Below are 27,329 nucleotides of genomic sequence, written 5' to 3'. Positions count from 1 at the left end.
ATAGAATATTTTGTTGCTAAAGATGTATGTGTATAAATTGCTGCTTAAAATATAGATCCTTTTTCTTACTGTCAATTAGCATGTGTTCTAGAATATTTTTATTTGAATCAGATGTGAAATCATCGATTTCCTAAAATGAAATAAGGTCATTTAACAACAAAATTATCTTTATTTTTCTGTGTTTTGGAGTTGTATAATATTTATTTTGGATTTTCTAATATGAAATTGAACAGAATTTAAATTCATATTTATCTCCCTTTAATCTTTTTTATTATATGTTCAAGAGCTATTTTTTAAGTATTTTTCTTTTTTAAAAAAATTTTATTTGTTTTATTTATTTATTTATTTTTGGCTGCATTGGGTCTTCGTTGCTGCGTGCGGGCTTTCTCTAGTTGCAGCGAGTAAGGGCTACTCTTCTTTGCGGTGCGCAGGCTTCTCACTGCAGTGGCTTCTCTTGTTGCGGAGTATGGGCTGCTTCTGTAGTTGTGGCTCGCAGGCTCTAGCACGCAGGCTCAGTAAGCTGTGGCGCTTGGGCCTAGTTGCTCTGCGGCATGTGGGATCTTCCCGGACCAGGGCTCAAACCCGTGTCCCCTGCATTGGCAGGCAGATTCTTAACCACTGCGCCACCACGGAAGCCCTCAAGAGCTATTTATATTTTAGTAACTTAGGACCTTTTCTGTGGTCTGCCTGCTGAAATAGAGTCACATGCCATGTATTGACTGTATTTGGGTTATTTATGCATGGATATGCTATAAAGTCAAATGTCCATTCAAATTAATTATAGGTCTCTTTTTTCTTTGTTTGGGGATGGATATTTTTCAGGTAATTCTTTCAGAAACAGCCAACAGGATATTCCTTGCTGAAAGTGGGAGGAAAATTTTATCAGCGTTAATTGTAAAAGCACGAAAGGTAAACTTGTTTTGTTGGCAGGTTTTTTTATTGTTGTTATTTCAGTTGAGCTGAAGATTAAGATGCATTAAATTTTTAATAGAAGAAAATGTTTTTGTAGATAGTTACAAAGGTTCACATATTGAAAATAAATAACCCAGGGACTTCCCTGGCAGTCCAGTGGTGAAGAATCCACACTTCCACTGCAGGGGGCATGGGTTTGATCCCTGGTTGGGGAACTAAGATCCCTCATGCCGTGTGGCGTGGCCAAAAAAATAAATAAATAAGTAGCCCAAAGAGCATTGATTTCTACTTGGGTTCATTTGTTTTCTTTGTATAAAGTTCACACTGTTTTGATCAAGTTGATAAATTATTCTCAGTTTGCCATAAAACTTGTGAATATCATGGTAAGAATTATCATTAGATCTGCTACTACAGCCACCACTATTGTTATTTCTAATACCTCTTCTCTTATGTCCCTCAATCCTGTTCAGTAAGAAGGTTCCAGGAAGTAGTATAGATCTCAGAAATCTGGAAATATAAATTGAGCTGCCTCTTACTCATCTTCATGGGACTGACAGAGGCAGAAGCAATGGCAAGAACTTTATGAAGACTGTGAGGAACCACTTTCCTTTATGCAGGTTGTGTCCAGATGATGAGGGAAAAAACAAAAACCAGACTTTCTCTGAGCCCTTTGAACACCTGGTTTTCAGACCCAGTCCCTTTGAACCTCAGTTCCCTCATTTGTAGAATAGAATTTTATTTATGGTACCCTATTTCAGAGAGTTCTTATGATGATTAAATACAGGAAAAATGGGAAAGCAAATTTTTAAAAAATACAACATAAATTTAGGGTGATATTAACTACTTGCAATTCCCAATGTAAATCTTTGTTTTTTAACAAGAAACAGAATGTTTAATGATTATATGAAAAAGTTCCATAGCATTATAGTCAAAGAAATTAAAATTAAAACAACACAGTAGCTTGTTCTGCCTATCAAATTGCTACCACTAGAAAGAAAATAAACCCAGCGTAAATCTTACATTGCTTTCTTGGCCTTCCCAAGGCAGATAAACCCACTGATTTGAACTAGAGTTCCTCCAAAAGGAATAGAACTGCATCGAAAGCATCGCGTAGTATCTGCTGTAACTGAGTTTTCATCTTAAGGACTGACCTAAATAAGCACACATATTTGAGTAGTAAGCAGTTTGTGTATGACATTTTACATAACATTCTTAGTCTTGGCTTCTGCAAAATGTTGGACTAACAAAATATTAAATCAAATGAATACGGCATCCCTTGAAAGTGCGTTTTAATTCAGTTACCTAATAGAATGAAGATCTAACAAACTTACTTGAAGAGTAACTTATTTACTTTGTAGGCTTGAGCCTTGTTATAAAGTCGGGCTTAGGATTAAAGTGTGTTTTCTTCTACAGAATCCGAAGAAGTTTGAAGATGTTTTTGATGAAATGATCTATTTTTTAGAGCAGACTGATCACTGGGATAGTACTGAAATGGAACTTGCTGCTAGAGGAGTAAGTTCAAATTTTTTATAATAGTTGTCCCCCTTAGTTATTTACTCAGAATATTTACATAATTTGAGGCCACTGTTTCTTTGTCCTTGTTAAATGACAGTAAAACCAATTGTGTGATGGTGGCTATGACAGAGTCAGAAACAAGAGCAACCACAGTCTTTATACATTGAGGCAGCAGGTGAAAATACTATTTTTTTAGGAAGCCCTTCATTCCTTCTCTCCCTGTCTTCCATCCAGAAGTCAATGAGCAGGCGCCAGCAGGGTGGTAATGGTAGCCTGTGCAAGGATGGTTTCAGCTAGGACAGTGGCAGCTCAGTGGGGCCAGGGAATTGGCTGCATACACAGGATCAGACAAACAATTAAATACATTAAGAATGATCAGAACCAGATAACTCACTGTCAGAGAAGGGAGGTATAAAAAAGCTAGGATTGGAATTGGAGCTGTCAGTGTGAATTCATAGTTTACAATATAGATAGATAGGGAAATAAATATACATAAACACACATAAACTTCCTAGCTCTATTCACTGAGAGGGTCTGGGAGCAGAAACACCTCAAAAGAAATTATTTCTAGCACACAGATTTTAACTTGTAAGTACCACTCTCCACTAAAAGGAACTAGGACTTCTTGGAAAAATGGCTGATTTCTGCGCTGGGTTAGAGAAAGCACATGATGAGCCTGGAATATTTTGTTGTTATGGAAGCTAAAAGAATGAGTTTGCAAGGGACTGAAAGGCTTTCTAGGCAGAGAAGACAGTAGGTGCAGAAACACGGAGGCACGATCTTTCCTTCTCTGGTGTTCCCTCACTCAGTGAAGGAATTGGCATCCGTTCAGTTGCGCAGGCCCGAAACCTGGGACTCATGCTTTTACACGTCACTGGTCCTCGCCTACTTTATCATATTCATCTCTAAGTTTTGTCAATTTAACTCCTATATACCTTTCAGTTTCTGCAACTTTTCTCTGTTGCTGCCCGCCCCGTGGTAGTCTGAGTAACTGTTGTTTTCCCTTGGGCTACCCCAGCGTTTTGCATTCCCCAATTTCTTGCCTGCTTCTCCCCTCCTTGCATTCACTCTTCCTCCTCTCTGTTCTGCTCTCCACATTTCTGCCAAAACGGTCTTGAGCAATACAAATCTGAATATTACTCAGCCATAAAAAAAAAATGAAATCTTCTCATTTGTGACAACATGGTTGGACCTAGAGGGTATTATGCTGAGTGAAATAAGTCAGGCAGAGAAAGACAAATACTGTATGATTTCACTCACATGTGGAATCTAAAAAACAAAACAAATGAACAAACTTAACTTTAACAAACAGAAATAGAGTCATAGATACAGACAGGTAATTGCCAGATGGGAGGGGGATGGAGGGAGGAGAAGAAATAGGTGAGGGAGATTTAAGAGGTACAAACTTTCAGGTATAAAATAAGTGAGTCACAGGTATGAAATGTACTGTGTGGGGAATATAGTCAATAACTATGTAATATCTAGACTAGACTTATCATGTTGATGATTTTAAAATGTATGGAAACATTGAATCACTGTGTTGTATACCAGGAACTAACATAGTGTAGGTCAATTATACTTTAAAAACAAACAAACATAATCATAGAAAAGGAGATCAGATTTGTGGCTACCAGAGGCAGGGGGTCAGGGGAAGGGGAATTGGATGAAGGTGGTCAAAAAGTACAAACTTCCACTTATAAGATAAATAAGTACTACAGATGTAATGTACAACACATTAAAGATAATGAACACCGCTGTATAAATATGAAAGTCATTAAGAGAGTAAATCCTGAGTTCTCAAAGAAAATTTTTTTTTCTAATTCTTCCGTGTTGTATCTATATGAGATGATGGTGTTCACTAAACTTACTGTGGTAATCATTTCATGATGTATGTGAGTCAAATCATTATACTGTACACCTTAAACTTTTACAGTGCTGTATGTCAATTATGTCTCACTGAAACTGGAAAAAAAAAAATAGATTCATGAGTTACCGAAGAATAAAAAAGAAGATCTGATCATCCATCTCCCCTCCACCACTACCCCCCAAAATACTGTGAGGATAAAATCCAAAGTCATTAACCTGGGCCATAAACTGTGCAGGAGATGGCCCTTCCTCCTGTCTCTAGGCACTCGCCCCCGTGCTGTAGAGAGCTGCGGCACACGTTCAGTGATACTCTTTGGCTCCACATCACTGTGTTCTTTCTTACCTTCAAGTATTGACAAGGCATTTCATGTACTTGGCTTGCCTCACTCCTTGAAAAAAGCCCTCACTGACATCCAGTCTAGATTAGAAGCTCCATCATAAGCTTTCATAGTACCGTGTACTTTTTCCTTTACTGTGCTTATCACAGTTTTAATTGTGCATTTGTGGAATTATTTATTGCTGTCTTTTCCCCACTAACCTCTAAGCATATAGTTTGCTTACTGTAGAAGTCTCAGCACCTGGTACAGCATGTAGTACAATACAATTTGCATGAATGAATGAAAGAGCGAGAGGTTCATGATGTGGTGGGGAAGACAGGCAGATACACCAGTAACTAAATGACGGAACAGAATGAGCATTGTGGATACCATAATATTTGGTGGGCCAAAAAGTTCGTTCGGGTTTTTCCTTAACATCTTATGGAAAAACCCAAACAAACTTTCTGGCCAACCCAATAAAAGCATGAACAAAGAACTCCTAGAATAGAGTGGAGGGAGAGATTAATTTCACCTGATAGGATCTAGGAGGGAACAGCTGTCATGTGAATTATAATTTCTGGTGGTGAGTTGTTCTCATAGTTGTCTCTCTTCTTCCTCTGTTTTTGTCAGAGATATAATCTGATTCAACTAAAAATGTACTGCTGTTGTAATGTATCAGTATGAAGCCCTGGCTCAGACTTCATTTCAGTTCTATGTAGTAATAATTTGTTTTAACTTATAATTTAATGCAGGTGAAAAATCTAAATTTTTATGATGTTGTTTTGGATTTTATATTAATGGATTCCTTTGAAGATTTAGAAAACCCACCCACATCCATACAGAATGTAGTAAATAATCGCTGGCTAAACTCCTCCTTCAAAGAAACCGTAAGTGGTGGTTTACCTTTCTCAACCATTTAAATTTGATGAAAATTAGTCAGAATTGGGAAGATGGGGACTTCCCTGGTGGTTCAGCAGTTAAGACAATACACTCCCAATGCAGGGGGCCCAGGTTCGATCCCTGGTCGGGGAACTAGATCCTGCATGCTGCAACTAAGAGTTCGCATGCCGCAACTAAAAGATCCCGCGTGCTGCAACTAAGACCCAGTGCAGCCAAATAATAAATAAATAAATATATTTTTAAAAACAAAATAGGAAGATGAATAAGATTTATATATATGTGTCTGCCTGTAGACGACTGTTATGGAAACTGAGCTCATCCTTTGATATTGGGATCAGATGTGTATGATATGTAACATCTGAAGATGAAATTTCCTTTTGGCTCTTCTGTCAGTCCCTGCCTCGACCTGGAGGACCCAGTATTTCTTCAGATCTCAAAAAACACTTGGGTTTCAAACTAGTTCAGACCTAACAAAAAATTATCTGTAACTGAAATGGCTCTATGACTAAACAAATACAGCAATTTCAGTGAAAAGACGATATATATATTTTTGGAGGAAAAAAATATATATATATTATAATACTTTTCCTTCAAAGTATGCTTTAACCATAAAAGATACATGTCTCCATTTCTGTAACTGATTTGGGACAGTGACGTTGATCGAAGTGGGGTCATGCCAGAGTAGGGTCAGATTCCTTCAGGATCCACTTGGGTGTTTTTGTCCCTGTCATTATGGTTATGTTTCTTAGTTCTTTATTTGAATAAGACTGTTGGTTCAACTCACAGCTATTTCCAGCACTACTATTCTTGAAGAAAAAAATATTACTTGAACTATAATTACCAAGTTCCTTGTCACTGGAGTCCACCCTTTTTCTTTTAGTGGCTTTGTATTTAATTTTAAAATTTATAAACATCTTTTCATTGATATTTACAAACAATAGAAGGAGCATGGACTATTTCTTTTTAGTTAATGTTTTAAACATTTTAGATCTTTAAACTTTGAATTTCTAATTAAAGTCACTCTTTTCTAAATGGAAAGTTTATATAGTTATAAATTTAAATCTTGCTTTTTCTCCTCTGTATATGTTTAGGCTGTGGCTTCAAGTTGTTGGTCAGTGTTGAAACAGAAAAGGCAACAGATGAAGGTAAAATTCATTATGTCTTGGAGTTCTCTGTAAAGTAATTTGAAGCTCCTGTCAAAGAAACTTGTGAGTCAGTTCTCAGCGGGGGATGGCAGCTCATAAGCACTGTCCCTCAAGCTAGATGAGTGCTCTTTTGGCACTGCGTTGGCTTCTCTGTTTTTAAAGTTGCAAACAGTGCTAATAGACTTTTTTTTTTCACTTAATGATATTTTAAGATTAAAAAAATTGTTTAGGGCTTCCCTGGTGGCGCAGTGGTTGAGAGTCCACCTGCCGATGCAGGGGACACGGGTTTGTGCCCCAGTCTGGGAGGATCCCACATGCCGCGGAGCGGCTGGGCCCGTGAGCCGTGGCCACTGAGCCTGCGCGTCCGGAGCCTGTGCTCCACAATGGGAGAGGCCACAACAGTGAGAGGCCCCCGTACCGCAAAAAAAAAAAAAAAAAAATTGTTTAGCATAGTGGATTCCACTTCATGTAATCCAGTTGAGAAATGATGATTGATTAGCTGGTTTATTCAACTGAGAGCGCCTACCAAAAAACATCTCAAAGTCATATCCTGCTCGCACGCTCCGCACCCTCCAGGCTATCTCACCCACCACACACTGCTCTCACATACACTCTTGTGGTAAAGGAGGATGGACTCTGGGGTGAGGCTGCCTGAGTTCAGATGCCACCTACCAGCTATGACCTCAGGCAAGTCTTGACCTCTCTATGCCTTAGTTTTCTCATCTCTAAAGAAGAGCATAGTTTCCACCTCATGGGGTTTTTTGAGGATTAAATGTAGTGTCTTAGAACAGTGCTTGACACAGTGCATTATGCACCTGTAGGTTATTATTATTTTATTATCATTTGCCCACTGACCTACAGTATTTTGTCATGTCCATATTTCTAAGTCTGAGCCTTACACCTTTGAGATAGTATTGCCAAGTGCAGTGTTTCTGGAGCATAGGTCTCACAGCATCTGCAGAAGGTGCTTGTTAAAAATAATTCTGGAAACCATATATTTGCATAATTCTTATTTCAAAGATGTTGTACAGGGTTGTATTGTACAACATGGGGAAAAAGCCAATATTTTGTAATAACTGTAAATGGAATGTAACCTTTAAAAATTGTATAAAAAATGATTCTAAAGACCCTGTGTTTTTAGCAAGCTCCCCAAATGATTAGAAACTCTAACGTCTGAGAACCACTGGTTTAGGGCTGGGGAACAGACTTGTAGACTTAGGTTTGATTTTCGCACTAACCATTATGATCATAGGCAAGTTACTGTCAGCTGACCTTCAGTTTTCCTGTTTGCAAAATGAAGTTAATACCTACCTCATAGAGCTGCTGTAAAGATGAAATGAGATAAAACATAAAATTAAGAGTAAATATAAAAAAGAGTTTAATAAGTAGTAGTTTCCATAATAATAATGATAGTAATATTATTATCATTATACCTAACCTTATTTCTTACTTCTTAGTATAAATCTCATGCCTTGGACTAATATTCTTCCTGTATCCACAGATAGCTATATATCTTACGTCTTGGGGAACTATTTCCTATCCTGGAATGTCATACTCTATCCTGTCTACTTAAATAAATTTTACCTACTGTTTCAGTTCACGTTATTCCTTGATGAAGCATGACTCTTCTACTTCAGCCTATGCTAACTTCATACCTGTCTGAATTCCTATTATAGTTAATATATATAGTTAATATAAGTATGGGATTTAGAATTTTAATATATGCAGAACATCTCTTAGACTACAGTCCATGTATCCGTGATAACTTTTTGGCCTTTACTAACTAGCTGTATGTGAGTTAGGATAGGTTTTTTTTTGTTTTGTTTTGTTTTGCAGTATGTGGGCCTCTCACTGTTGTGGCCTCTCCCGTTACGGAGCACAGGCTCCGGACGCGCAGGCCCAGCGGCCAGGGCTGACGGGCCCAGCTGCTCCGCGGCATGTGGGATCTTCCCAGACCGGGGCACAAACCCATGTCCCCTGCATCGGCAGGCAGACTCTCAACCACTGCGCCACCAGGGAAGCCCAGGATAGGTTTTTTAACCCCTCTGAAGTCTCACTTTTTACATATTAAAATGATACTAACATGACCTAATTTTTCAGGAACGTTTTATTAAATTAAATAGAACCTAGCATATTATCTGGTATATAGTGGGTACTCATTAAATGGTAACTGCTGTTATAATATATTTTTAATTTGAGATTTAAAAGATGTCTTGGAGCCTGTAAAATAGAAGATAACTCCTGCAAGAGGCAGGATCTTAAGGCATACTTATCCCCAGTAGATGCTATGACAGAATCTCACAGGATGTTATCTAACAAAGGAGATTTAGAAAGTTATTAATAAACTTAGAGAGTTTCCTAAATCACAACTGTATGTATTACTATTTCACAAGAAGGTGCATTGCCTAATTAAATGCTTCAATAATATCTGGTTCCTTAACTAAAAGTTAGAATTCTAGTAAGCATATTTTTGTGCTTAATCAATTAAAAATTCATTTTAGTCTTTTTCAGATAATCTAATTAAGTGATTGAGTAGAATTTCTTAAATTCTACTGAACTAGCTAAAACCATGTTGGTCTCATTCATCCTAAAAATTATACTGCTAAGGAACATTGTAGCATTCTTGTTATTGCTTGGTTACAGCACTGTGATTGCTTTTTTATGAGGTAAAAGTGCCTTTAAGAAATAATGTTTTCAGCAAATTGAGACTGTTGGCTAGGATATGAAATCTGCTTAAAGCATTCTGTGACTCTAACAGTTACTTGTTAAGTGTATTAACTGTCTTATTAGGCTAGCTTATCATTGACCCTTGGTCTATCCTTAAAAAGAGCTGGTCATATGATGGATAGCAAGCAAATGCAAGAAGGTAAAAATAACTTGATTCTCCTTTACTTCGTAACAGATCCCAGATGGATTTTTTGCCCATTTTTATGCCATTTGTGAGCACATCAGCCCTGTCCTAGCCTGGGGTTTTTTGGGTCCTAGAAATTCTCTCTATGACTTATGTTGCTTCTTTAAGGTATGTTCAGTCATTGAATCATTTCTTTTTTCTAAACTGAAAAACGGATAAAGTTTTATTCTGTTTGGTTTTGGTTTTGTAGAAGAATGTTATTTAAATGTAAGATTATAAAAGTCACCCATGCCAGTGAAACAGTATTATATAGATTTGGTGTTTTATCCTGGAGAAGATTCAACAAGTCCATTCACCTTATCAGTTTCTTCTTTAATGTGTACATGTTCTCATGTATGTTACAATGTTAAACAAATTGCTATAGACAGTTCTGCATGCCTGGACACTTCTGAAATTTGTAAAACAAATAATATCTGTCTTTATTGCACATGTGGCAATTTAGAAATAAGTTCTAGTTAAAGGTAATATGAATGATAAAATCCCAGCTGTGAGAAATAAGGTGGGAGTTTAAAATTGTATTCCAAAGTCAGCAGTTTAAATTTACCAAAACACAAATTGCAGCTTGTTGCAGAAATTTCTGCCTGGCACAGTGCCAAGAAAAGTCTCACTATTTAATAGTCCTGAATTTAGGCTGAGTTTCAAGGAGCAAATAAAAGTAAACATAAGTATGAATTTGAAAGTTTTTGATGTTTGAAACTTTGGATGTTACTCTATACCCTTCACTTAAAAAATTAAATTATTTTGTTTATGTGCCGTTAATGTAACATTTATATAAATGGTTTAGGACATTTTTTTTTTTCCTGTCATTGAAAACTCAATTTTTGATTAATTTACTTGACCTCTCAAGTGTAAGGTATGTGTTTAGAGGGAAAAGTTTGGACTGGGAATTAAGTATGCCATTAATGAGCACTCTGATTGTGGGCAAATCATGCTTTGTCCTCCTCCTCTTCATAAAATGAGGGGACCATACAGGTTGATCGCCAGCGACCCTTCCAGATATAAAATCCAATGAAATCTATAAACTGTGCCTTCTTAGTACCTCTTAACAGTTGATTTCTGTAGGATAGAAATTAAATATTCCTGTTTTTTTGTTCTTTGGAATTACTTTGTTTTCCATCATGGCATAACAACCTGAGACTTACTTAGTAGTATACAAGTTGCTTAAAATGGGTTTCAGCATAAGTATTAAGTTACTGAAGTGAAATATTCTTCACGATCTTCCACTGATTTGAGACCTGAAATTATTTTTATTTTTCACATGTCAAGTCATTTTTGGTACATTTGAAATTTATAAGTTATAATTATTGGAAATAGTTTACTTTCCTGTCTTAAAGTAGTACCAGTGCCCATAGGTAACAATGAAAACTTCAATTATTGGGACAGGACTAATAGTAGCCCCTTAGGTTTATACAGTGCTTTAGTATTTACCAGCATTTCCCAGAGTTTTTTTTTTAACATCTTTATTGGAGTATAATTGCTTTACAATGGTATGTTAGTTTCTGCTGTATAACAAAGTGCATCAGCTATACATAAACATGTGTCCCCATATCTCCTCCCTCTTGCATCTCCCTCCCACCCTCCTGAGATTTTTTTTTTTTTTTTAAGATTTTTTTTTTTTTAATCATTACATCAGCCCTGAGTAGTAAAAAATGACAGGTAGTAATTATCCCTTATTTTACAGAAAAAGAAAATGAGACTCCCCAAAAAGGTTTAATCACTTGTTCAAGGTTCCTTTTCTATTGAGATTTGAAATTAGTAGTGGAACTGACCCCTAATTCATTGTTTGTTACAATATTAGTAACTATTTAGTTTTAATATAATTTTGGTCTAATAAGTGCCAATTTGTTTTGTGTTCATTTTCCAGAATCAAGTTCTTTTCTTTCTCAAAGACATTTTTGATTTTGAGAAGGTGCGCTACTCCAGTATAGAGACTTTGGCTGAAGACCTCATGCAGTTGCTTATTCGCCGCACTGAACTTTTAATGGCCTATCTTGGAGCCGATGCACTGAGGCATACAAGTAGCTGTATAAGTAGTCATAGTCATGTTATGCCCAGTGGCCTATTAGAAGCCAAAGTACAATAAGTACCATAAAAATCAGACAATTTCAGTGTGCTATGAAATATTTTAAGGTAACTATTGATTTTGTAACATATATTACACAGAATTGGTGGATATGGACTCAGGGAGGGAAAAAAAACCTAGTAAAGAATGAGTGATTGTACTGTACTTACACAGAAGTTCTGTCATTGAATCCCCATGTAGTGTATCCAAAGTGCTTTTTTTTTAATCTTTAGGTAATAATCTTTGTGAAATGTATATTTTACAGAAATACTGCTTGAATTGAAACCAGTACTTGGGAGTTAATTGATTTGTTGTCTTGAAGCTGTCTGAAATGTCCAGTTTCATTCTCAAAAGCTTTGTTTTTATGCTTTGCACCTGGAATACATATACTTTAGCCAAGACTTTTATGGCCCACACATGCAAGAATATATTACTCCTAGTGTCAACAAAGTTAACTTTGCCTGAAAATGTATTTTTAGTTGTAAAGTTATTTGTTGTTTAATCAAATTTAGGCAGTAGTGGTGTTTAATACGTACTGCTTATGTTATTGCTTGTGCATTTGCTTAAGTATTTGAATCAAAGAAATTGTAATAGCCGAGTATCGTTACAGAACGTTTAAACGAATTGCCACTGAGAAGTTTACAAGTTTATATTAGATTTACTGAAGTTTCCAAAATACATTACAGTTGGTCCTATGTTACAATAGAGAGACTGAAGAAATTTCTTTTATCTTGGTATAGATTAGAATATTTCCCTTGAATGAATATTGATTAAAAATATAACACTTATTAACTATGACAGGCAATTAAAATTTTTCCATGTAGTTTTGAGACCATCTCCCAACATCCTAGGGTATTAATCTTGATACAGTAAAATCATTTCTTCTTTCTCCTTGTGCAAAACTGGCTTTTAGTTGTTTCTACAGAGAACTTAGCACACTGAGAATTTGTCATATTATAACCATATTTTTAAGTTATTCATTGATACTTTGAATCTTAGGGAGGTCTTGAAGGTTTTTCCCCCGAATATAGAACAAAATATTTTTTAATGGTATGGAAGTATGTTTCCTGTCCTTTATGATAGATGTATGAACAAGTGCGTTGTTCATATGAATAAGGTTCTTCAGAGTATATTAGATACTTTCAGAGTTGTATTAATTTTGTGTGTAAATCATATGCCACTTATTTAAAGTGGCTGTCTGAGTAAAACAATAGATTGGATTTGTTGATTTTGCTCCTAAAGTGGGCTTTATTCATTTTAGGAGTGAGTTATCCAGAAGGATCTAAAATATATTTTTTTTAAATGCATTTTTAAAGTGCCTAGTTTCTGATGAATGAATAGAAAATGAAAAGTGGGGAAAGAAGCATAGTCTTTTAAGGTTTTAAGTTTATATATGTGCCAAATTTATATAATATTAGTTACAAAATAGGACATTCAGAACCTTTATGCTGTTTGCATGTACTGTGTTCCATAATGTATAGGTTACAACATTAAACAATATGAAATATTGCTCTCATATTTTTTGAGTATATAATTCCTTGACTTTTCTTACACATATTACATATATTCTTAATTTAACACTTGGCTGTTCATAATTCTTATTGTTGATGGAGGAATATCTTTAGAGGTATCAAAGCTAAAAATTGCATTATGTAATATTTTACTTTTTAAATTTGTATCCTGTATTTTGGTTTCTTGTTGAGGTACCACCGGCCTTGAATGATTCACACACGTACACACGTGTGCACACACCTGTTCCCATCATTGTATAAGCAAGATAGTTATTGCTTATGTTAATTTTCCTGTTTGGGGGCTGAATGTTTTAAGCTGTGGTTTTATAAACAACGCTATAAGTAAACTTAATTACTTTATTATTTGAAGAGGATATTGTTTGAAATCTGTTTTGAAGAATTGCACTATTTAATAATGCTGCTAGTACATGAAACAACTCTGGGAAATTTATTTCATCAGATAAGATGAATGGCTTTCCAGAAGGTGTTTTTTCTTTTACACTTCACCTTAAAAAAAAAAAGAAATTGCCCATATTTAAGAGCATATCAACCTCAAATTCAGTGCTTGAGGTTGGTTAGTTTCTGGTCATTTCAGAAGCTACTACCTTAGTAAGAGGCTTTCTATGTGGCCTTTGACTTAAGAGACAAGAATGACCAAATAGACTTTCAAGGTAATAGGTATAGAAAAAACCCTCTCTATTATAAGGGAAGAAACTTGACTTTTCTAAAGAAACAGCTCTTAAAAATGTTTCTGACCACTGAAGAGTACTTGAGGCGTATGTTCCAATTTCAGTTTGCCTTGAAATTGGGTTAAAAGCAGTTTTAAAAAATAAAAAGTAAGTAAATTAGTCCAGAGCCTTTTAGGATAAAACCCTATTTAACACTTCTTCATGGTAGTATTATCAGAATATTGCCTTTGCCACCGTGAGTTCTACCATCTACTTCCCTATGTGAATTATAAGGGGACCTTGAATTAATCATGAGAAAATGCATTTTTTTTCCTCCTGTTTTCTGGAAGAAAAAAGATAAGTGTTCAGGTGATTTATATTTGATGATTTTTTTTTTCTATTTTGGTTTCTCTACATCTTTGTTCAACTAAAAGGCTAGTTATTTATTCTTGCAGGATTGTGATATGTTTATTAAATGTCAAAATGAGATTCTTTTTAAAAGGCAAGTTTTTCATAGTGTTATAGTCAACTCCAAAGAACTTTTTCCTTCTCATAAAAAAATTTTTTATTTGTATATATTTATTGTGATTCTATTAAGTTGTTGAATTAACTGACTTCATAAAAAATATTTACAAACTTTTTCTTGCCTTAAGATATAATATTTTCCACGTAAATGATTATCTAGGGAGTGATTATTTGCGTTACAAAAGAATTCTTTAGTTTATTATTCCTTTAAACCTGTGAGATAGGAATGCCAAAGTAACATTTAACATACTTCTCTGTGACATTTCATAATTAGAAATTTTAAATTATGTTCATAACATAATTTGCTTTTATTTTAATATGAACACATATTAGGAAATTATTTGGAATATATATTTCAAAGTGGTTGTAAGAAATAGGCTGAATTAAAAAATATATTTTTTTTGCTTGGATTAATCAAATTTAGAAATACCTCTGTATGTGAGACTTAAGAATTTGTGTAGTCTGTGATTAATGGAAATAAGGGCATCCTTTCTTTGTTCCTAATGATTATATTATGTTATTGTTTTGCTTAGTTTGAGAACAACCGTGTATTAGCTTTACTTGGCTGATATCAGTAAATGTGTCTATTTCCTATATGTAAGGACTGCACTTATTAATTTATGTAAAAGTGAAACACTACAGTAGCAGAAAAAAATAGCACTGGCTCTTTAGCCAAAATAAGCACTGTAACATGGCTGTATTTCTACTTCTGCCAAATAAAAAAGTGATGGTACATCTTGCTGATGTATTGAATATTTTATACAATGCTTATATATATTTGCAAGGTCACACTTGTCTCAGCAAACCCTACCTACCTTATGGGAGCTTTCAGTCTCCATAAGACCACATATACAGGCATGGAGAATACAGAACGCTGCAGAAATACTGAAATCAAGTGTAAAAGTATGTTTTCTTTATATACTGACGGGAGAGAAAACAGTTTTGTGATCAATAAAGGCAAAGTACTTGTGTTTTTTTATTAAGAATTTAAAGTGTTTTGGTTAAAATTGCCATCAAACACAATATAAATTTATCTTATTGATGTACGTGCATCCTTCCCTATTCAGACATGCCCCTTGCCCTTGGTTCAGATACATTTAGTCAAGGAGAGGGATGCTGCCTGGACACCACTGAAGACACCGGATGGTGAGAAGGGTTTACCTCGTTATAAAAACAGTATTCTCGATTTGGGACTTTTTAATGAAGAGGTTTATTTTAGAATAAACCTGTACAGTATAGATAAATGTGTATAGTTATACTTTTAGACTGTTAAACTAAACATAAACTTAAGTATATTACTTAATAAACGAACCATACAAATATGGGTGAAATTTTTTCCTAGCAAGGATATAGGGTTGGAGATGGAATGGGAAACCTGATCCATGTCTCAGTCTCATCTTCTGTTTTCTTTGTCATCTGCCATCCTCCTGTTGTCTCATGCCGTCCTCGTTGACCCTGCTACATGAACTTAATATTTTGCCCTTTAAACATGTCGCTCCGAATTTTTATGTTTGTCTAAAATACTCCTCTACAAGAGTCTCAGTGTCCTATTGTTACACTCTTTTTAGGGCTTTGCTGGAAATCGTTATAAACTCACTTGGTTTATCCAGCTGTCTTTCCTACTGTTCTTTCTTTTGACTTCTATTTTTTATGTAGTGTTTCTTCCTACACTCTGTATTCTGTAATACTTTAACCTGCCACTTCTCCTTTAATCTCTTTCTCTCCTCATGCTACTGACATCTTTGATCAGGCTGCTCAGCTCTTTTGTCTGATGAGGTTCTTTTTTTGTTTTTTTTCTACCTTTGAACAGTGAAAAACCCCTAAGTAACATTTATCGTTTGGGCAGGAAAGGACTGAATTCCAGTACAGGAAAAAAAAAAAAAAAAGGAAACCTTCCTTCTATGGTGCTTTTTATTCTGTACTTAAAAGCCTCAGCAAGGCAACTGGTATATCAGATACCACCTCAGCGTTTTGCTTTTAACTGTCTCTTATGTGTGTCACAAAAGGCTTTCACAAAGTATACTTATATATAGGAAATTACAGAACTTTTGTAATTTGCTATCTGAAATAATACCATAATACTTAAATATAGAGAAGAACTTCGACGTTTGAAAGCACCTGAAATATGTGACTTCTAGAATTTTGCTAATTCTTTTATTTAATAACACTGTGAGAGAATTAGGCCCAGGGACTTTAAAAAGGACTGAGTGCTTAATGTGGTAGCAGATGGATAATTTTTTTAAAAGTAGGTTAAAGCGGGTACATTTGTTATCTATTGCTGCGTAAAAAAATATCCCCAAATTTAGCAGCTTTAAACAACGAACATTATCTCCCATAGTTTCTGAGGGTTGGGAATTTAGGAACGGCTGGTTCTAGTGGTCCAGGGTTTTAGGGTCTGTCCTGAGACTGCAGTCATCTGAAGGTTTGACTAGGGCTGGAAGATTTGCTTCCAAGATTTGCTCACTCACATGGCTGTTGTCAGGGGGCTTTAGGTCCTTGCCACGTAGGCCTCTTAACAGAGCTGCCTGAGTATCTTTAAAATACAGCAGCTGGCTTTCCCCAGAGTGAGTAATCCAAGAGATATCAAGGCAAAAGACACAGTATCTTTTATAACCTAGACTTGAACAGGACATACCATCACTTGTGCCATATTCTATTAGTCACACAGACCAACCCTGACACAGTGTGGGAGGAGATTACACAAGGGTGGAAAGACTAGGAGGCGGGATCATTTGGGGTTATTTTGGTGACTGAATATCACACCAGGGAATCATAATAAATTGTATATAGATAATGTAGACATTTTAATTTTAAATGAATATGTGCACATTCTTGGACCAATCTTTTGAGGGAGGGTGAAGGCCTTTACTGGGAGTATGGATCTACTGGGTATTCTGAGATGTCTTTGTTGTAGAAACTATACCTCAAAATCATCATCTGGGTTTTCCAGTTTCCCTTATTTAAAGGAGAAAAAGTTACATGAAAAGCAATGAGTCCCAAATCCCCCTAGGTTTTCATAATTTTCTACCCAATCTTACATTTGTCTTCCCCACAGCTAGCTTGATGGTAATGTTTATAAGCTATTTGCTTTTATTACGTCTTCAAAGCATTCGACTTAGCTTTTATAAAAACTATTAACTGTTTATTTTTGCTTTGGTATTTCTTCCTTTTTATAATGTTTGTGTAATTTCAGTAACATGCAACTGATGTAATCAAGAGTGAGAACAAATCTAATCGATTCATGATAAATATACAAGGAATGTTTACACAGATAGACAAATCTTGGATTTCTAATAGTCTTCTCAAACTTAGCATGTCCAAAACGGATCTCCTGACCACACCAGCCTAAACCTCCTCCCCATCTTTCTCATCCCAGTAAATGAAAACATTTTTCCAGTTCCTCAGGCCCAAAACTTCTTTTCCTCACATCTCACACTGAATCTGTTACCAAAATCCTACCAGTTCCACTTTTTTTTTTTAACATCTTTATTGGAGTATAATTGCTTTACAATGGTGTGTTAGTTTCTGCTTTATAACAAAGTGAATCAGTTATACATATACATATGTTCCCATATCTCTTCTCTCTTCGTCTCCCTCCCTCCCACCCTGCCTATCCCACCCCTCTAGGTGGTCACAAAGCACCAAGCTGATCTCCCTGTGCTATGCGGCTGCTTCCCACTAGCTAGCTATTTTACGTTTGGTAGTGTATATATGTCCATGCCACTCTCTCACTTTGTCACAGCTTACCCTTCCCCCTCCCCATATCCTCAAGTCCATTCTCTAGTAGGTCTGTGTCTTTATTCCTGTCTTACCCCTAGGTTCTTCATGACTTTTTTTTTTTTCTTAGATTCCGTGTATATGTGTTAGCATACGGTATTTGTTTTGCTCTTTCTTACTTCACTCTATGACAGACTCTAGGTCCATCCACCTCACTACAAATAACTCAATTTCATTTCTTTTTATGGCTGAGTAATACTCCATTGTATATATGTGCCACATCTTCTTTATCCATTCATCTGTTGGTGGACACTTAGGTTGCTTCCATGTCCTGGCTGTTGTAAATAGAGCTGCAATGAACATTTTGGTACATGACTCTTTTAGAATTATGGTTTTCTCAGGGTATATGCCCAGTAGTGGGATTGCTGGGTTGTATGGTAGTTCTATTTTTAGTTTTTTAAGGAACCTTCATACTGTTTCCATAGTGGCTGTATCAATTTACATTCCCACCAGCAGTGCAAGAGGGTTCCCTTTTCTCCACACCCTCTCCAGCATTTATTGTTTGTAGATTTTTTGATGACGGCCATTCAGACCGGTGTGAGATGATATCTCATTGTAGTTTTGATTTGCATTTCTCTAATGATTAATGATGTTGAGCATTCTTTCATGTGTTTGTTGGCAATCTGTATATCTTCTTTGGAGAAATGTCTATTTAGGTCTTCTGCCCATTTTTGGATTGGGTTGTTTGTTTTTTTGTTATTGAGCTGCATGAGCTGCTTGTAAATTTTGGAGATTAATCCTTTGTCAGTTGCTTCATTTACAAATATTTTCTCCCATTCTGAGGGTTGTCTTTTGGTCTTCTTTATGGTTTCCTTTGCTGTGCAAAAGCTTTGAAGTTTCATTAGGTCCCATTTGTTTATTTTTGTTTTTATTTCCATTTCTCTAGGAGGTGGGTCAAAAAGGATCTTACTATGATTTTGCTGTGATTTGTGTCATAGAGTGTTCTGCCTATGTTTTCCTCTAAGAGTTTGATAGTGTCTGGCCTTACATTGAGGTCTTTAATCCATTTTGAGTTTATTTTTGTGTATGGTGTTAGGGAGTGTTCTAATTTCATACTTTTACATGTACCTGTCCAGTTTTCCCCGCACCACTTATTGAAGAGGCTGTCTTTTCTCCACTGTATATTCTTGCCTCCTTTATCAAAGATAAGGTGACCATATGTGCTTGGGTTTATCTCTGGACTTTCTATCTTGTTCCATTGATCTATATTTCGGTTTTTGTGCCAGTACCATACTGTCTTGATTACTGTAGCTTTGTAGTATAGTCTGAAGTCAGGGAGCCTGATTCCTCCAGCTCCATTTTTCGTTCTCAACATTGCTTTGGCTGTTCGGGGTCCTTTGTGTTTCCATACAAATTGTGAAATTTTTTGTTCTAGTTCTGTGAAAAATGCCAGTGGTAGTTTGATAGGGATTGCATTGAATCTGTAGATTGCTTTGGGTAGTAGAGTCATTTTCACAATGTTGATTCTTCCAATCCAAGAACATGGTATATCTCTCCATCTATTTGTGTCATCTTTATAATTTCTTTCATCAGTGTCATACAATTTTCTGCATACCGGTCTTTTGTCTCCTTAGATAGGTTTATTCCCAGATATTTTATTCTTTTTGTTGCAATGGTAAATGGGAGTGTTTTTTTAATTTCACTTTCAGATTTTTCATCACTAGTGTATAAGAATGCCATGAGAGATTACTACAAGCAGCTCTATGGCAATAAAATGGACAACCTGGAAGAAATGAACAAATTCTTAGAAATGCACAACTTGCCGAGACTGAACCAGGAAGAAATAGAAAATATGAACAGACCAATCACAAGCACTGAAATTGAAACTGTGATTAAAACTCTTCCAGCAAACAAAACCAGATGGCTTCACAGGCGAATTCTATCAAACATTTAGAGAAGAGCTAACACCTATCCTTCTCAAACTCTTCCAAAATATAGCAGAGGGAGGAACACTCCCAAACTCATTCTACAAGGCCACCATCACCCTGATACCAAAACCAGACAAAGATGTCACAAAGAAAGAAAACTACAGGCCAATGTCACTGATGAACATAGATGCAAAACTCCTCAACAAAATACTAGCAAACAGAATCCAACAGCACATTGAAAGGATCATACACCATGATCAAATGGGGTTTATTCCAGGAATGCAAGGATTCTTCAATATACGCAAATCAATCAATGTGATACACCATATTAACAAATTGAAGGAGAAAAACGATATGATCATCTCAATAGATGCAGAGAAAGCTTTTGACAAAATTCAACACCCATTTATGATAAAAACCCTACAGAGGGCTTCCCTGGTGGTTGAGGGTCCGCCTGCCGATGCAGGGGGGACACAGGTTCATGCCCCGGTCCGGGAGGATCCTGCATGCTGCAGAGCGGCTGGGCCCGTGAGCCATGGCCGCTGAGCCTGCCGTCCGGAACCTGTGCTCCACAGTGGGAGAGGTTATGGCAGTGAGAGGCCCGTGTACCGAAAAATAAATAAATAAATAAAACCTGCAGAAAGTAGGCATAGAGGGAACTTTCCTCAACATAATAAAGGCCATATATGACAAACCCACAGCCAACATCGTCCTCAATGGTGAAAAACTGAAACCATTTCCACTGAGATCAGGAAGAAGACAAGGTTGCCCACTCTCACCACTCTTATTGAACATAGTTTTGGAAGTTTTAGCCACAGCAATCAGAGAAGAAAAAGAAATAAAAGGAATCCAAATCGGAAAAGAAGAAGTAAAGCTTTCAGTGTTTGCAGATGACATGATGCTATACATAGAGAATCCTAAAGATGCTACCAGAAAACTACTAGAGCTAGTCAGTGAATCTAGTAAAGTAGCAGGATACAAAGTTAATGCACAGAACTCTCTGGCATTCCTATACACCAGTTCCACTTTTTAAAAAGTACCAAGAAAAAAAATATGCCAAGCATTTCTCACTACCTACAGAACTATCATCTTGGTCCAAACTCCCATTACCTTTCATCCTGATTATTTTGGAAGCCTCCTAATTGGTCTCCCTGCTTCATTTAGTGTGTTTGCAGCACATTGGCCAGAGTGAACATGTTAAAAATATGTCAGATTATGTCACTGCTTTGTTCACAATCCACCGGTGGCCACCCATCTTACTCGAGTAAAAGCCAAAGTCCTTACAATGTAATAAAGGTTTCTCACAGTCTGTCTCCTGCCCCACTCCACTCAGTATTATTTCACCCTTTGCCTACTCAGCTTCACCCACAGAAGCCTTCTTGCTCTTCCTAGAACATGTCAGATAGGATCCTTCCTGGGGCTTTTGCACCTCCTTCTGGACCATTTTTCTCCCACTCCGTTCCCATCATTCCCTACTTTTCTGCTCTGGTTTATCTCTAATGCATATCACCTAGTTGTTTATTTGCTTACCGGCTGCCCTCTTCCACTAAAATGTATGTCCCATGATGGCAGGGCTTTTTATTTGTTTTGTGACTGCTGTATCCTAAGTATCTAGAACTGAATATTTGTTGAATGAATGAATGATGAATTGAGGGGAGAAGAGGTAGGCCTTGCATGCTGTGGGTAGCTAGCAGAGTTTATAGGAAGAATGAAGAGCTTTATTGTATCTGGTGAATCTGAGTGGATCAGTTAAGACAGTTTCTACTCCTTTAAGTCATAAATATAAATGTGTTAATTATAAATTGGTAAGTGTAAGAAAGAAAAGGGTGGAGTGAGAATTTATAATGGGGGGACTGATAAAGATTGGGGTAAAAGGAAGGCTTCTCTGAGAGAGCAACATATAAGCAGACAGCAAAAGCATATGTTGAAGTTAGGTAGGTGAAGAGTCCAGGGAAAGAATTTCATGCAGAGGGAACAGCTTATGCAAAGGCCCTGCAGCCAGAATGACCACGGAAAATTCCATGAACTGAAGAAGGTTAGGGTGATGGTATTGACGGGTGCAAGGGAACAAGCTAGATCATCCAGGCCACGCTAACCTGTATTAGAGTAAGTTTAAATAGCTGTCTTAATTACCAATCTAGAACTTTTCTCTAATTGAAGAATGAATGGTTTATACCTCTTAAAAGAATTTCCATCCCGAGTAAATAGTGTACGGGGATGGGATGGAGAAGGAAAGTTTTAGTTAAGACGAGAAGGCCTTTCCAGAATCCCTGAAAATATAACCTGAGCACCACTGTGCCCAGGGCTGGAAATTGGAGGTAGTTGTCCCTGGCTTATCTGTGTGGATAGTTTCCCTGGCTTATCTGTGTGGATGCTAGTTCGATTTTGTTAATTCATTCACTCATTCATTAAATTTATATTCATTTTATGCATGCAGTGCAGAACTGAAGGTCTCCCAACCAGGAAAATGTCACCGCTGGATTAGTATTTCAGGTTTTAATGTAGGTTGTCTGATGGATTTAATTGGCAGTCTGGTGGTCCAGATTGAAAAGTTCTGTGGTGCTAATATTCGCAAGATGCATTAATGTAGGTTTAGAAAGACCAGAGATGATTTGCCTTCAATTAAGGAAAATTGGAAGATTATATAAATATTATTTATTTTTATGCCTCCTCCTCCCCGCCCCCTCACCCCTCTTTCTTCCACTTTTCTCTATCAGCCATTCTCTTTGGAGTTGAAGACCAGAACCAAGAAAAGGAGAGCAACAGACAAATGAAGTGGTCCCCGGTCTGCTGCCCAGTGCTCTCAACAGTAAAAGGAAGGTTGGCCAAGGGTCGACGCTCTGGATGAAGAAGATAAGGCAGTGCTTCGGATCCTTAGACACCAGGACCGGTAGGGCAGCTGAGAAGCGGGCCCAGCGCAAAGCGGCTGCGGGTCGCGGGGAGGCAGCCGCCGCCTGTTTCTGAACCCCATTCCGGTAGCACCCGTTTCCCACAAGGGAGGCAGCCTGCCTTCCCCGGACCCCGCCGCGAGGTGGAGGGGGACCCGCGGGGAGGGGGTCAGCGCAGGGACCCAGAGCCGGGCGACCCGCAGGTCCCGGCGGAAAGTTGGCAGCCACCGCCCCCCTCGCCCGCCTTCCTCCTGGACTCTCCACCCCTCTCCGGGCCACACGGCGGAGGCGGGGGGTTGGGGGAACTGGCCTCGTGTTTTGGAACAGCTGCAGCCGGCGTTGGGCCCGCCTGGAATGCGGGAACAGGCTGCACACCAGGACTTTTATGGAAACTTGCTGCTGGAGCCGGCGGCGGCCAGAGGGCTCGTAGCGGCTGGAGCGGCGGCGGCCGGAGCGCCAGGACCCCTGACCACACCCCGGCGCCCAGAGCCTGCCAGCGCGCACCCCGGACCTTCGCGTGTCGCCGGCTCGAGGCGGGTGAGAGGAGTCGGGGGGACATGGGGAGGGGGCGGCCGAGACGGAGCCGTTGGCTCCCCCGGGGCGGCGGGGACGCGCGCCCCGGCTCCTGGCCCGGCTCCATCCAGCTGTGGCGACGCGCTGGTCCGCCGGCGCGAGCGAAACGGCCCTCGGAGCCGCTTCCGCGGGCTTGGCGGAGGGCGGACCGGGATCGGCCTGGCTGTCCCTCCGTGGTCACCGGCCTCGGGCTCCCGGCCACGACTTCCTTGCCCGGCTCCGCAGCTTCAGCTCGGCTTGCGCCCTGTCTGTGCAGTTTCGGGAGCTTTCTCGGTCCTGCAGGTAGTGAGCCCTACGGCGGTGGAGCGGGTGCCGGTCCCCTTGCTCTGTCCCAGGGGTCCCGGCAGGTAAAGTGCCGTGTCGTCCCCCACCACGTGCCCCCGGCGCGGTCTCCGTCTCCGCCGGCAGTGCCTGTTGTTTTTAAGAGCAGTCATTCCTGATCGGTCCCTGTGGAGGCTGGGGACTGAAATGTGATTTAACAGCCCATCATCTGCCCCCTCCCTCCAGACTAGTTTTTAGTGATTCTAACCTATGTCGGATGTTGGGAGTTGTGCAACTAGAGCTGGAAGTTGGAGTGAATGATGTAGTCACCTCTCGAGACCTCCCTTCTCTGTATGCTTTTTGAAAACGCCGAGCCATTCCAACTGTTTGTAAACTCTGCAAAGCTCTACAAATGCTAAAAAATTATTATTAATGGCGTTTATAAAGAAAATAACCTAGTTGAGAGGTTAGTTGATTATCGCAATGGCTTCAAGATCTTCATTTCATATTTATTTAATTTAAGGTCCATAATGCGAACGAAGAGGTTGGAAGGGGGGGTGGGGTGAAGAGAAAGTGGGAGAGAGAGACAGAGAGGGAGGATAGAATGAGAACAAGATAAAAATAGCATAAGGATATGCCCTAACAAAATGTCTGTCCTTGGGCTGGAGGCAGGTAAAGAAAAGAAGTTAAGCCATAATAAGAAAGAAATTAGTTCCATGAGCAAAGCAACAGGAGCATCATTCACCAGCTTAATTTTGTTAATGAATTCATGTATGGGCCCATTGGCCTTCGAGTCACAACATAACTATGTGTTGGGTAGCATGATTATATAAACTTAGGTATTTATACCATCTTAGTCACCCGTCATTGAGTGAACCACATTATTCTCCGCCAATCCTTTTACAGGTTAAATTGTTGCCATAAGAAAACTCAGAATACACGTAAGTCTCTGAAATTCTTTTGAGTTTTGAAGCCCGGTAGGGTGGAAAAGTGCATTATCAACCAAATTGAGGGACAGGGTTTTTTTTGAGGAGGTATATTTAGTATAAATGAACTTTGGTTACTTAATGTAGTTAAGTCAGATTCCTTCTCACAGCTATTAGCCCCCTGTTTTTGAAGATATTTTATATTCTGGATAGGAATACTTGAAAGAAAAATGTGGGCAATTCTGTATTTTGTCTGCCACGACTCCCTTAAAGAGCCCTAAGCAAAAACCACAACAAAATTCTTTTAAATCCAATTTACGTTGATACAGTATTGATGTAATTTCCATTTTCATGAAAGAGTCACACTTTTAAATCCATTTTAAGCTGAAATGTAGTGAATAGCAATTTTTCCTACTCATTGAAAATGGAATCTGTGCTATTTTTGAAAATTTGATATGTAAGACTGATCATTGTCAAAATGTATGTCATCTTGAGATGACTATATTTAGCATCAGCGAAGGAATGCATTATCTAGGTTTTTGAACAGTATTGTTCCCCTGAAATTACATTTGAGGTATTTGGGTTAGGGTTTCATTTGTGAACAGAATGAAAACTGGATATGTATATTTGGAAGAGATTAATTGGGAATTTAGATTGCTTAGAACCCAAGTGGCCTGAAATGAGATACTACTTCATTTAGGAAAAAAAAGAAAACCTACTGTTACCTTTGAAACACCCTAAAGGCAAATAAAAGTATTGTTTAACTAAAAATACATGCCTAAAAGAAAGAAAACAATGTAGTAAATGTAGAAAAGTATGTAACAGATGGGCAGCTGTCTGAAAGATTTTATAGAAGAGAGGACTTAGTACATTGTATGTTTGTAGGCCACACACACAAAACATCTTAGTAGTCAACTTTATAATTAAGAAGGAGAATGACCTACAGCATTCTTAACAATTTCACATATCTCTGTTCTTATTTAATCTGTCTGTGGTCGAGATCACCTGTATAGTTTCTTTCATGTTCTCTTTCTTCTGGTTTTATAATTGCAAGATTACATATCTATATACACTTAGAGTTGTTATATTTTCTTTTTCTATTTAAATGCTCAGTGCATAGTTTGGCTTGACTTAATGGTAGTATACTTTCTACACTCTAGGATGGGTGGATTTTTACCCAGAAATCCAACTTATTTATTTAACTTTCAATCAACTTTGTTTTTTATTATAAAGTTAATATAACCATATTATATTTATGGTTTAAAATTGTGGGGAACTGGAAAGGGGGCTCTCATCATCTGACACATAAATGGTTAGTATTTTGATATAGTTCCCTCTTTTCCCCATGCATAGGATGTTTTTTCTATCATTGCCATATCTCAGTGAAAGTGCATATGTGAAAGCATCTGATACAGCATCTGCCATCTAGTAAGTGTTCAAGAGTTGGTTCTTTTTCTCCCTTCCCCTCTTTTTTTTTTTTTTTCTTTCTTCATCTCCTCCTTTTTGTTCTCAGATTAGAAGACAGATAGTTTGGGTTCCCTAGGCCAGGTTTTGAGGTTGGTGAAATTTGACTTCCACCTTCCTTTCTGTGCCTCTTTCCTCCCCTTTTCTCCCCTTTGATTCTGCCTCCCTCTTTCTGGCCAAAATAGGCCTCCCCTTTGTCTCTTTGCATTTTCTCAATGATGCTTGTTCATTTAGATCAAGGGCCACAAACTGGGAGCCAAAAAGCCACTTTCAGCCATAGACATGCTTAAAAATAGTACATTTTATATTAAAATATGGATTTTCAGCCTCTCTTGAAAAATTGGAAGATCTTGGCAAAACTGGGTCCACATTTCTGCATAGCAAGAATATTCTGGAACTAAGTAGTGGCTCCCTCCTCAGATAGGGTACACACTCTTCTTTTGACATAGTCTCCACCATCCCTTACTGTTTGACAGTTAGTCATCACTCATTTATATTACCTGTCAATTATACTACATAACATGAACTTACATTACCTGACTATAGACACTTGAATATGCAGGCCCCTGATCTAAGTATCAATATTAGGGCAAGTCTGAAGCCATGATATGATGGGCAGTCTGCTGGACTTGGCATTAGGAACCTGGACGTTAAATGTTGAAGGTATATTTTGGTTAGCAATCCTTCTCTTAAATAATCTGATCATGGGAATGGGAAGGAGAGGTTAACTTTCATTGACACTAATTGCTAGTGTCCATTGAGCTGAAAGGAACCATGTATTGAGAACTAAAAATATTTTAACTGGTGGGACTTTAGAAAGCATAGGGGAGATATCTCTGGGAAAGAAATCTTTCCTAGGAACTCTTAAATAATCCTACTCCTTCCCCATCTTAAGTGTTTAGGAGAGTTTTTGCAACCTTAGACATTGGTCATCAGGTGGAGTTAACTACTATTCTTCCACCTCACTGTCCCACCCACTTGTTTGGGGCCAGTGGCCTGGGTCTTCCCATTCCCAGCTGTGTCATTGAACGGCCATCTTCCACTTGAAGAGGGGATGAGGAGGCCCAGTCTCCTCCAGAAATTGCTTGGGAAGCCAACATCCTGAAAGCCCAATTTCTGGTTTTTCATGATATCTAGGTTAATAAGTAAACTCACTCCATTTTATTTTACTTTCTATAATTTTATTTATTTGTTTGTTCATTTGTTCATTCATTCGTGCAACCTCATCATCAGCCCTCCT

General features: G+C 38.0%; 2 protein-coding genes across 10 annotated transcripts in view; both read left to right on the top strand.

Moving 5' to 3' along the window:
• The window catches only part of MIGA1 (mitoguardin 1), a 91,199-nt gene extending 76,134 nt beyond the window's left edge, over window positions 1-15,065 (top strand). For 6 of the 8 annotated variants that reach the window (XM_060304003.1, XM_030866022.2, XM_030866019.2 and 3 more), the window contains 6 exons: window positions 823-909; window positions 2,326-2,424; window positions 5,363-5,497; window positions 6,602-6,655; window positions 9,558-9,674; window positions 11,431-15,065. In XM_060304003.1, the coding sequence (XP_060159986.1) occupies window positions 823-909; window positions 2,326-2,424; window positions 5,363-5,497; window positions 6,602-6,655; window positions 9,558-9,674; window positions 11,431-11,649 (711 nt within the window). In that variant the 3' untranslated portion in view covers window positions 11,650-15,065. The remainder of the gene's footprint in view (window positions 1-822; window positions 910-2,325; window positions 2,425-5,362; window positions 5,498-6,601; window positions 6,656-9,557; window positions 9,675-11,430) is intronic. The other 2 variants (XM_060303999.1, XM_060303997.1) reach the window with 1 other exon arrangement.
• Window positions 15,066-23,269: 8,204 nt separating this feature from the next.
• The window catches only part of NEXN (nexilin F-actin binding protein), a 58,331-nt gene continuing 54,271 nt past the window's right edge, over window positions 23,270-27,329 (top strand). Inside the window, exon 1 of one of the 2 annotated variants that reach the window (XM_060303928.2) lies at window positions 23,270-23,402. The gene's annotated coding sequence lies outside the window, so the exon portion shown is untranslated. Of the gene's footprint in view, window positions 23,403-23,688; window positions 23,721-27,329 lie in introns of those variants that run through there. The other variant, XM_060303923.2, reaches the window with a different exon arrangement.

The sequence above is a fragment of the Globicephala melas genome, chromosome 1 (genome assembly GCF_963455315.2).
Source record: "Globicephala melas chromosome 1, mGloMel1.2, whole genome shotgun sequence".
Taxonomy (NCBI): domain Eukaryota; kingdom Metazoa; phylum Chordata; class Mammalia; order Artiodactyla; family Delphinidae; genus Globicephala; species Globicephala melas.
This window is presented reverse-complemented; position numbering and strand designations above follow the sequence as displayed.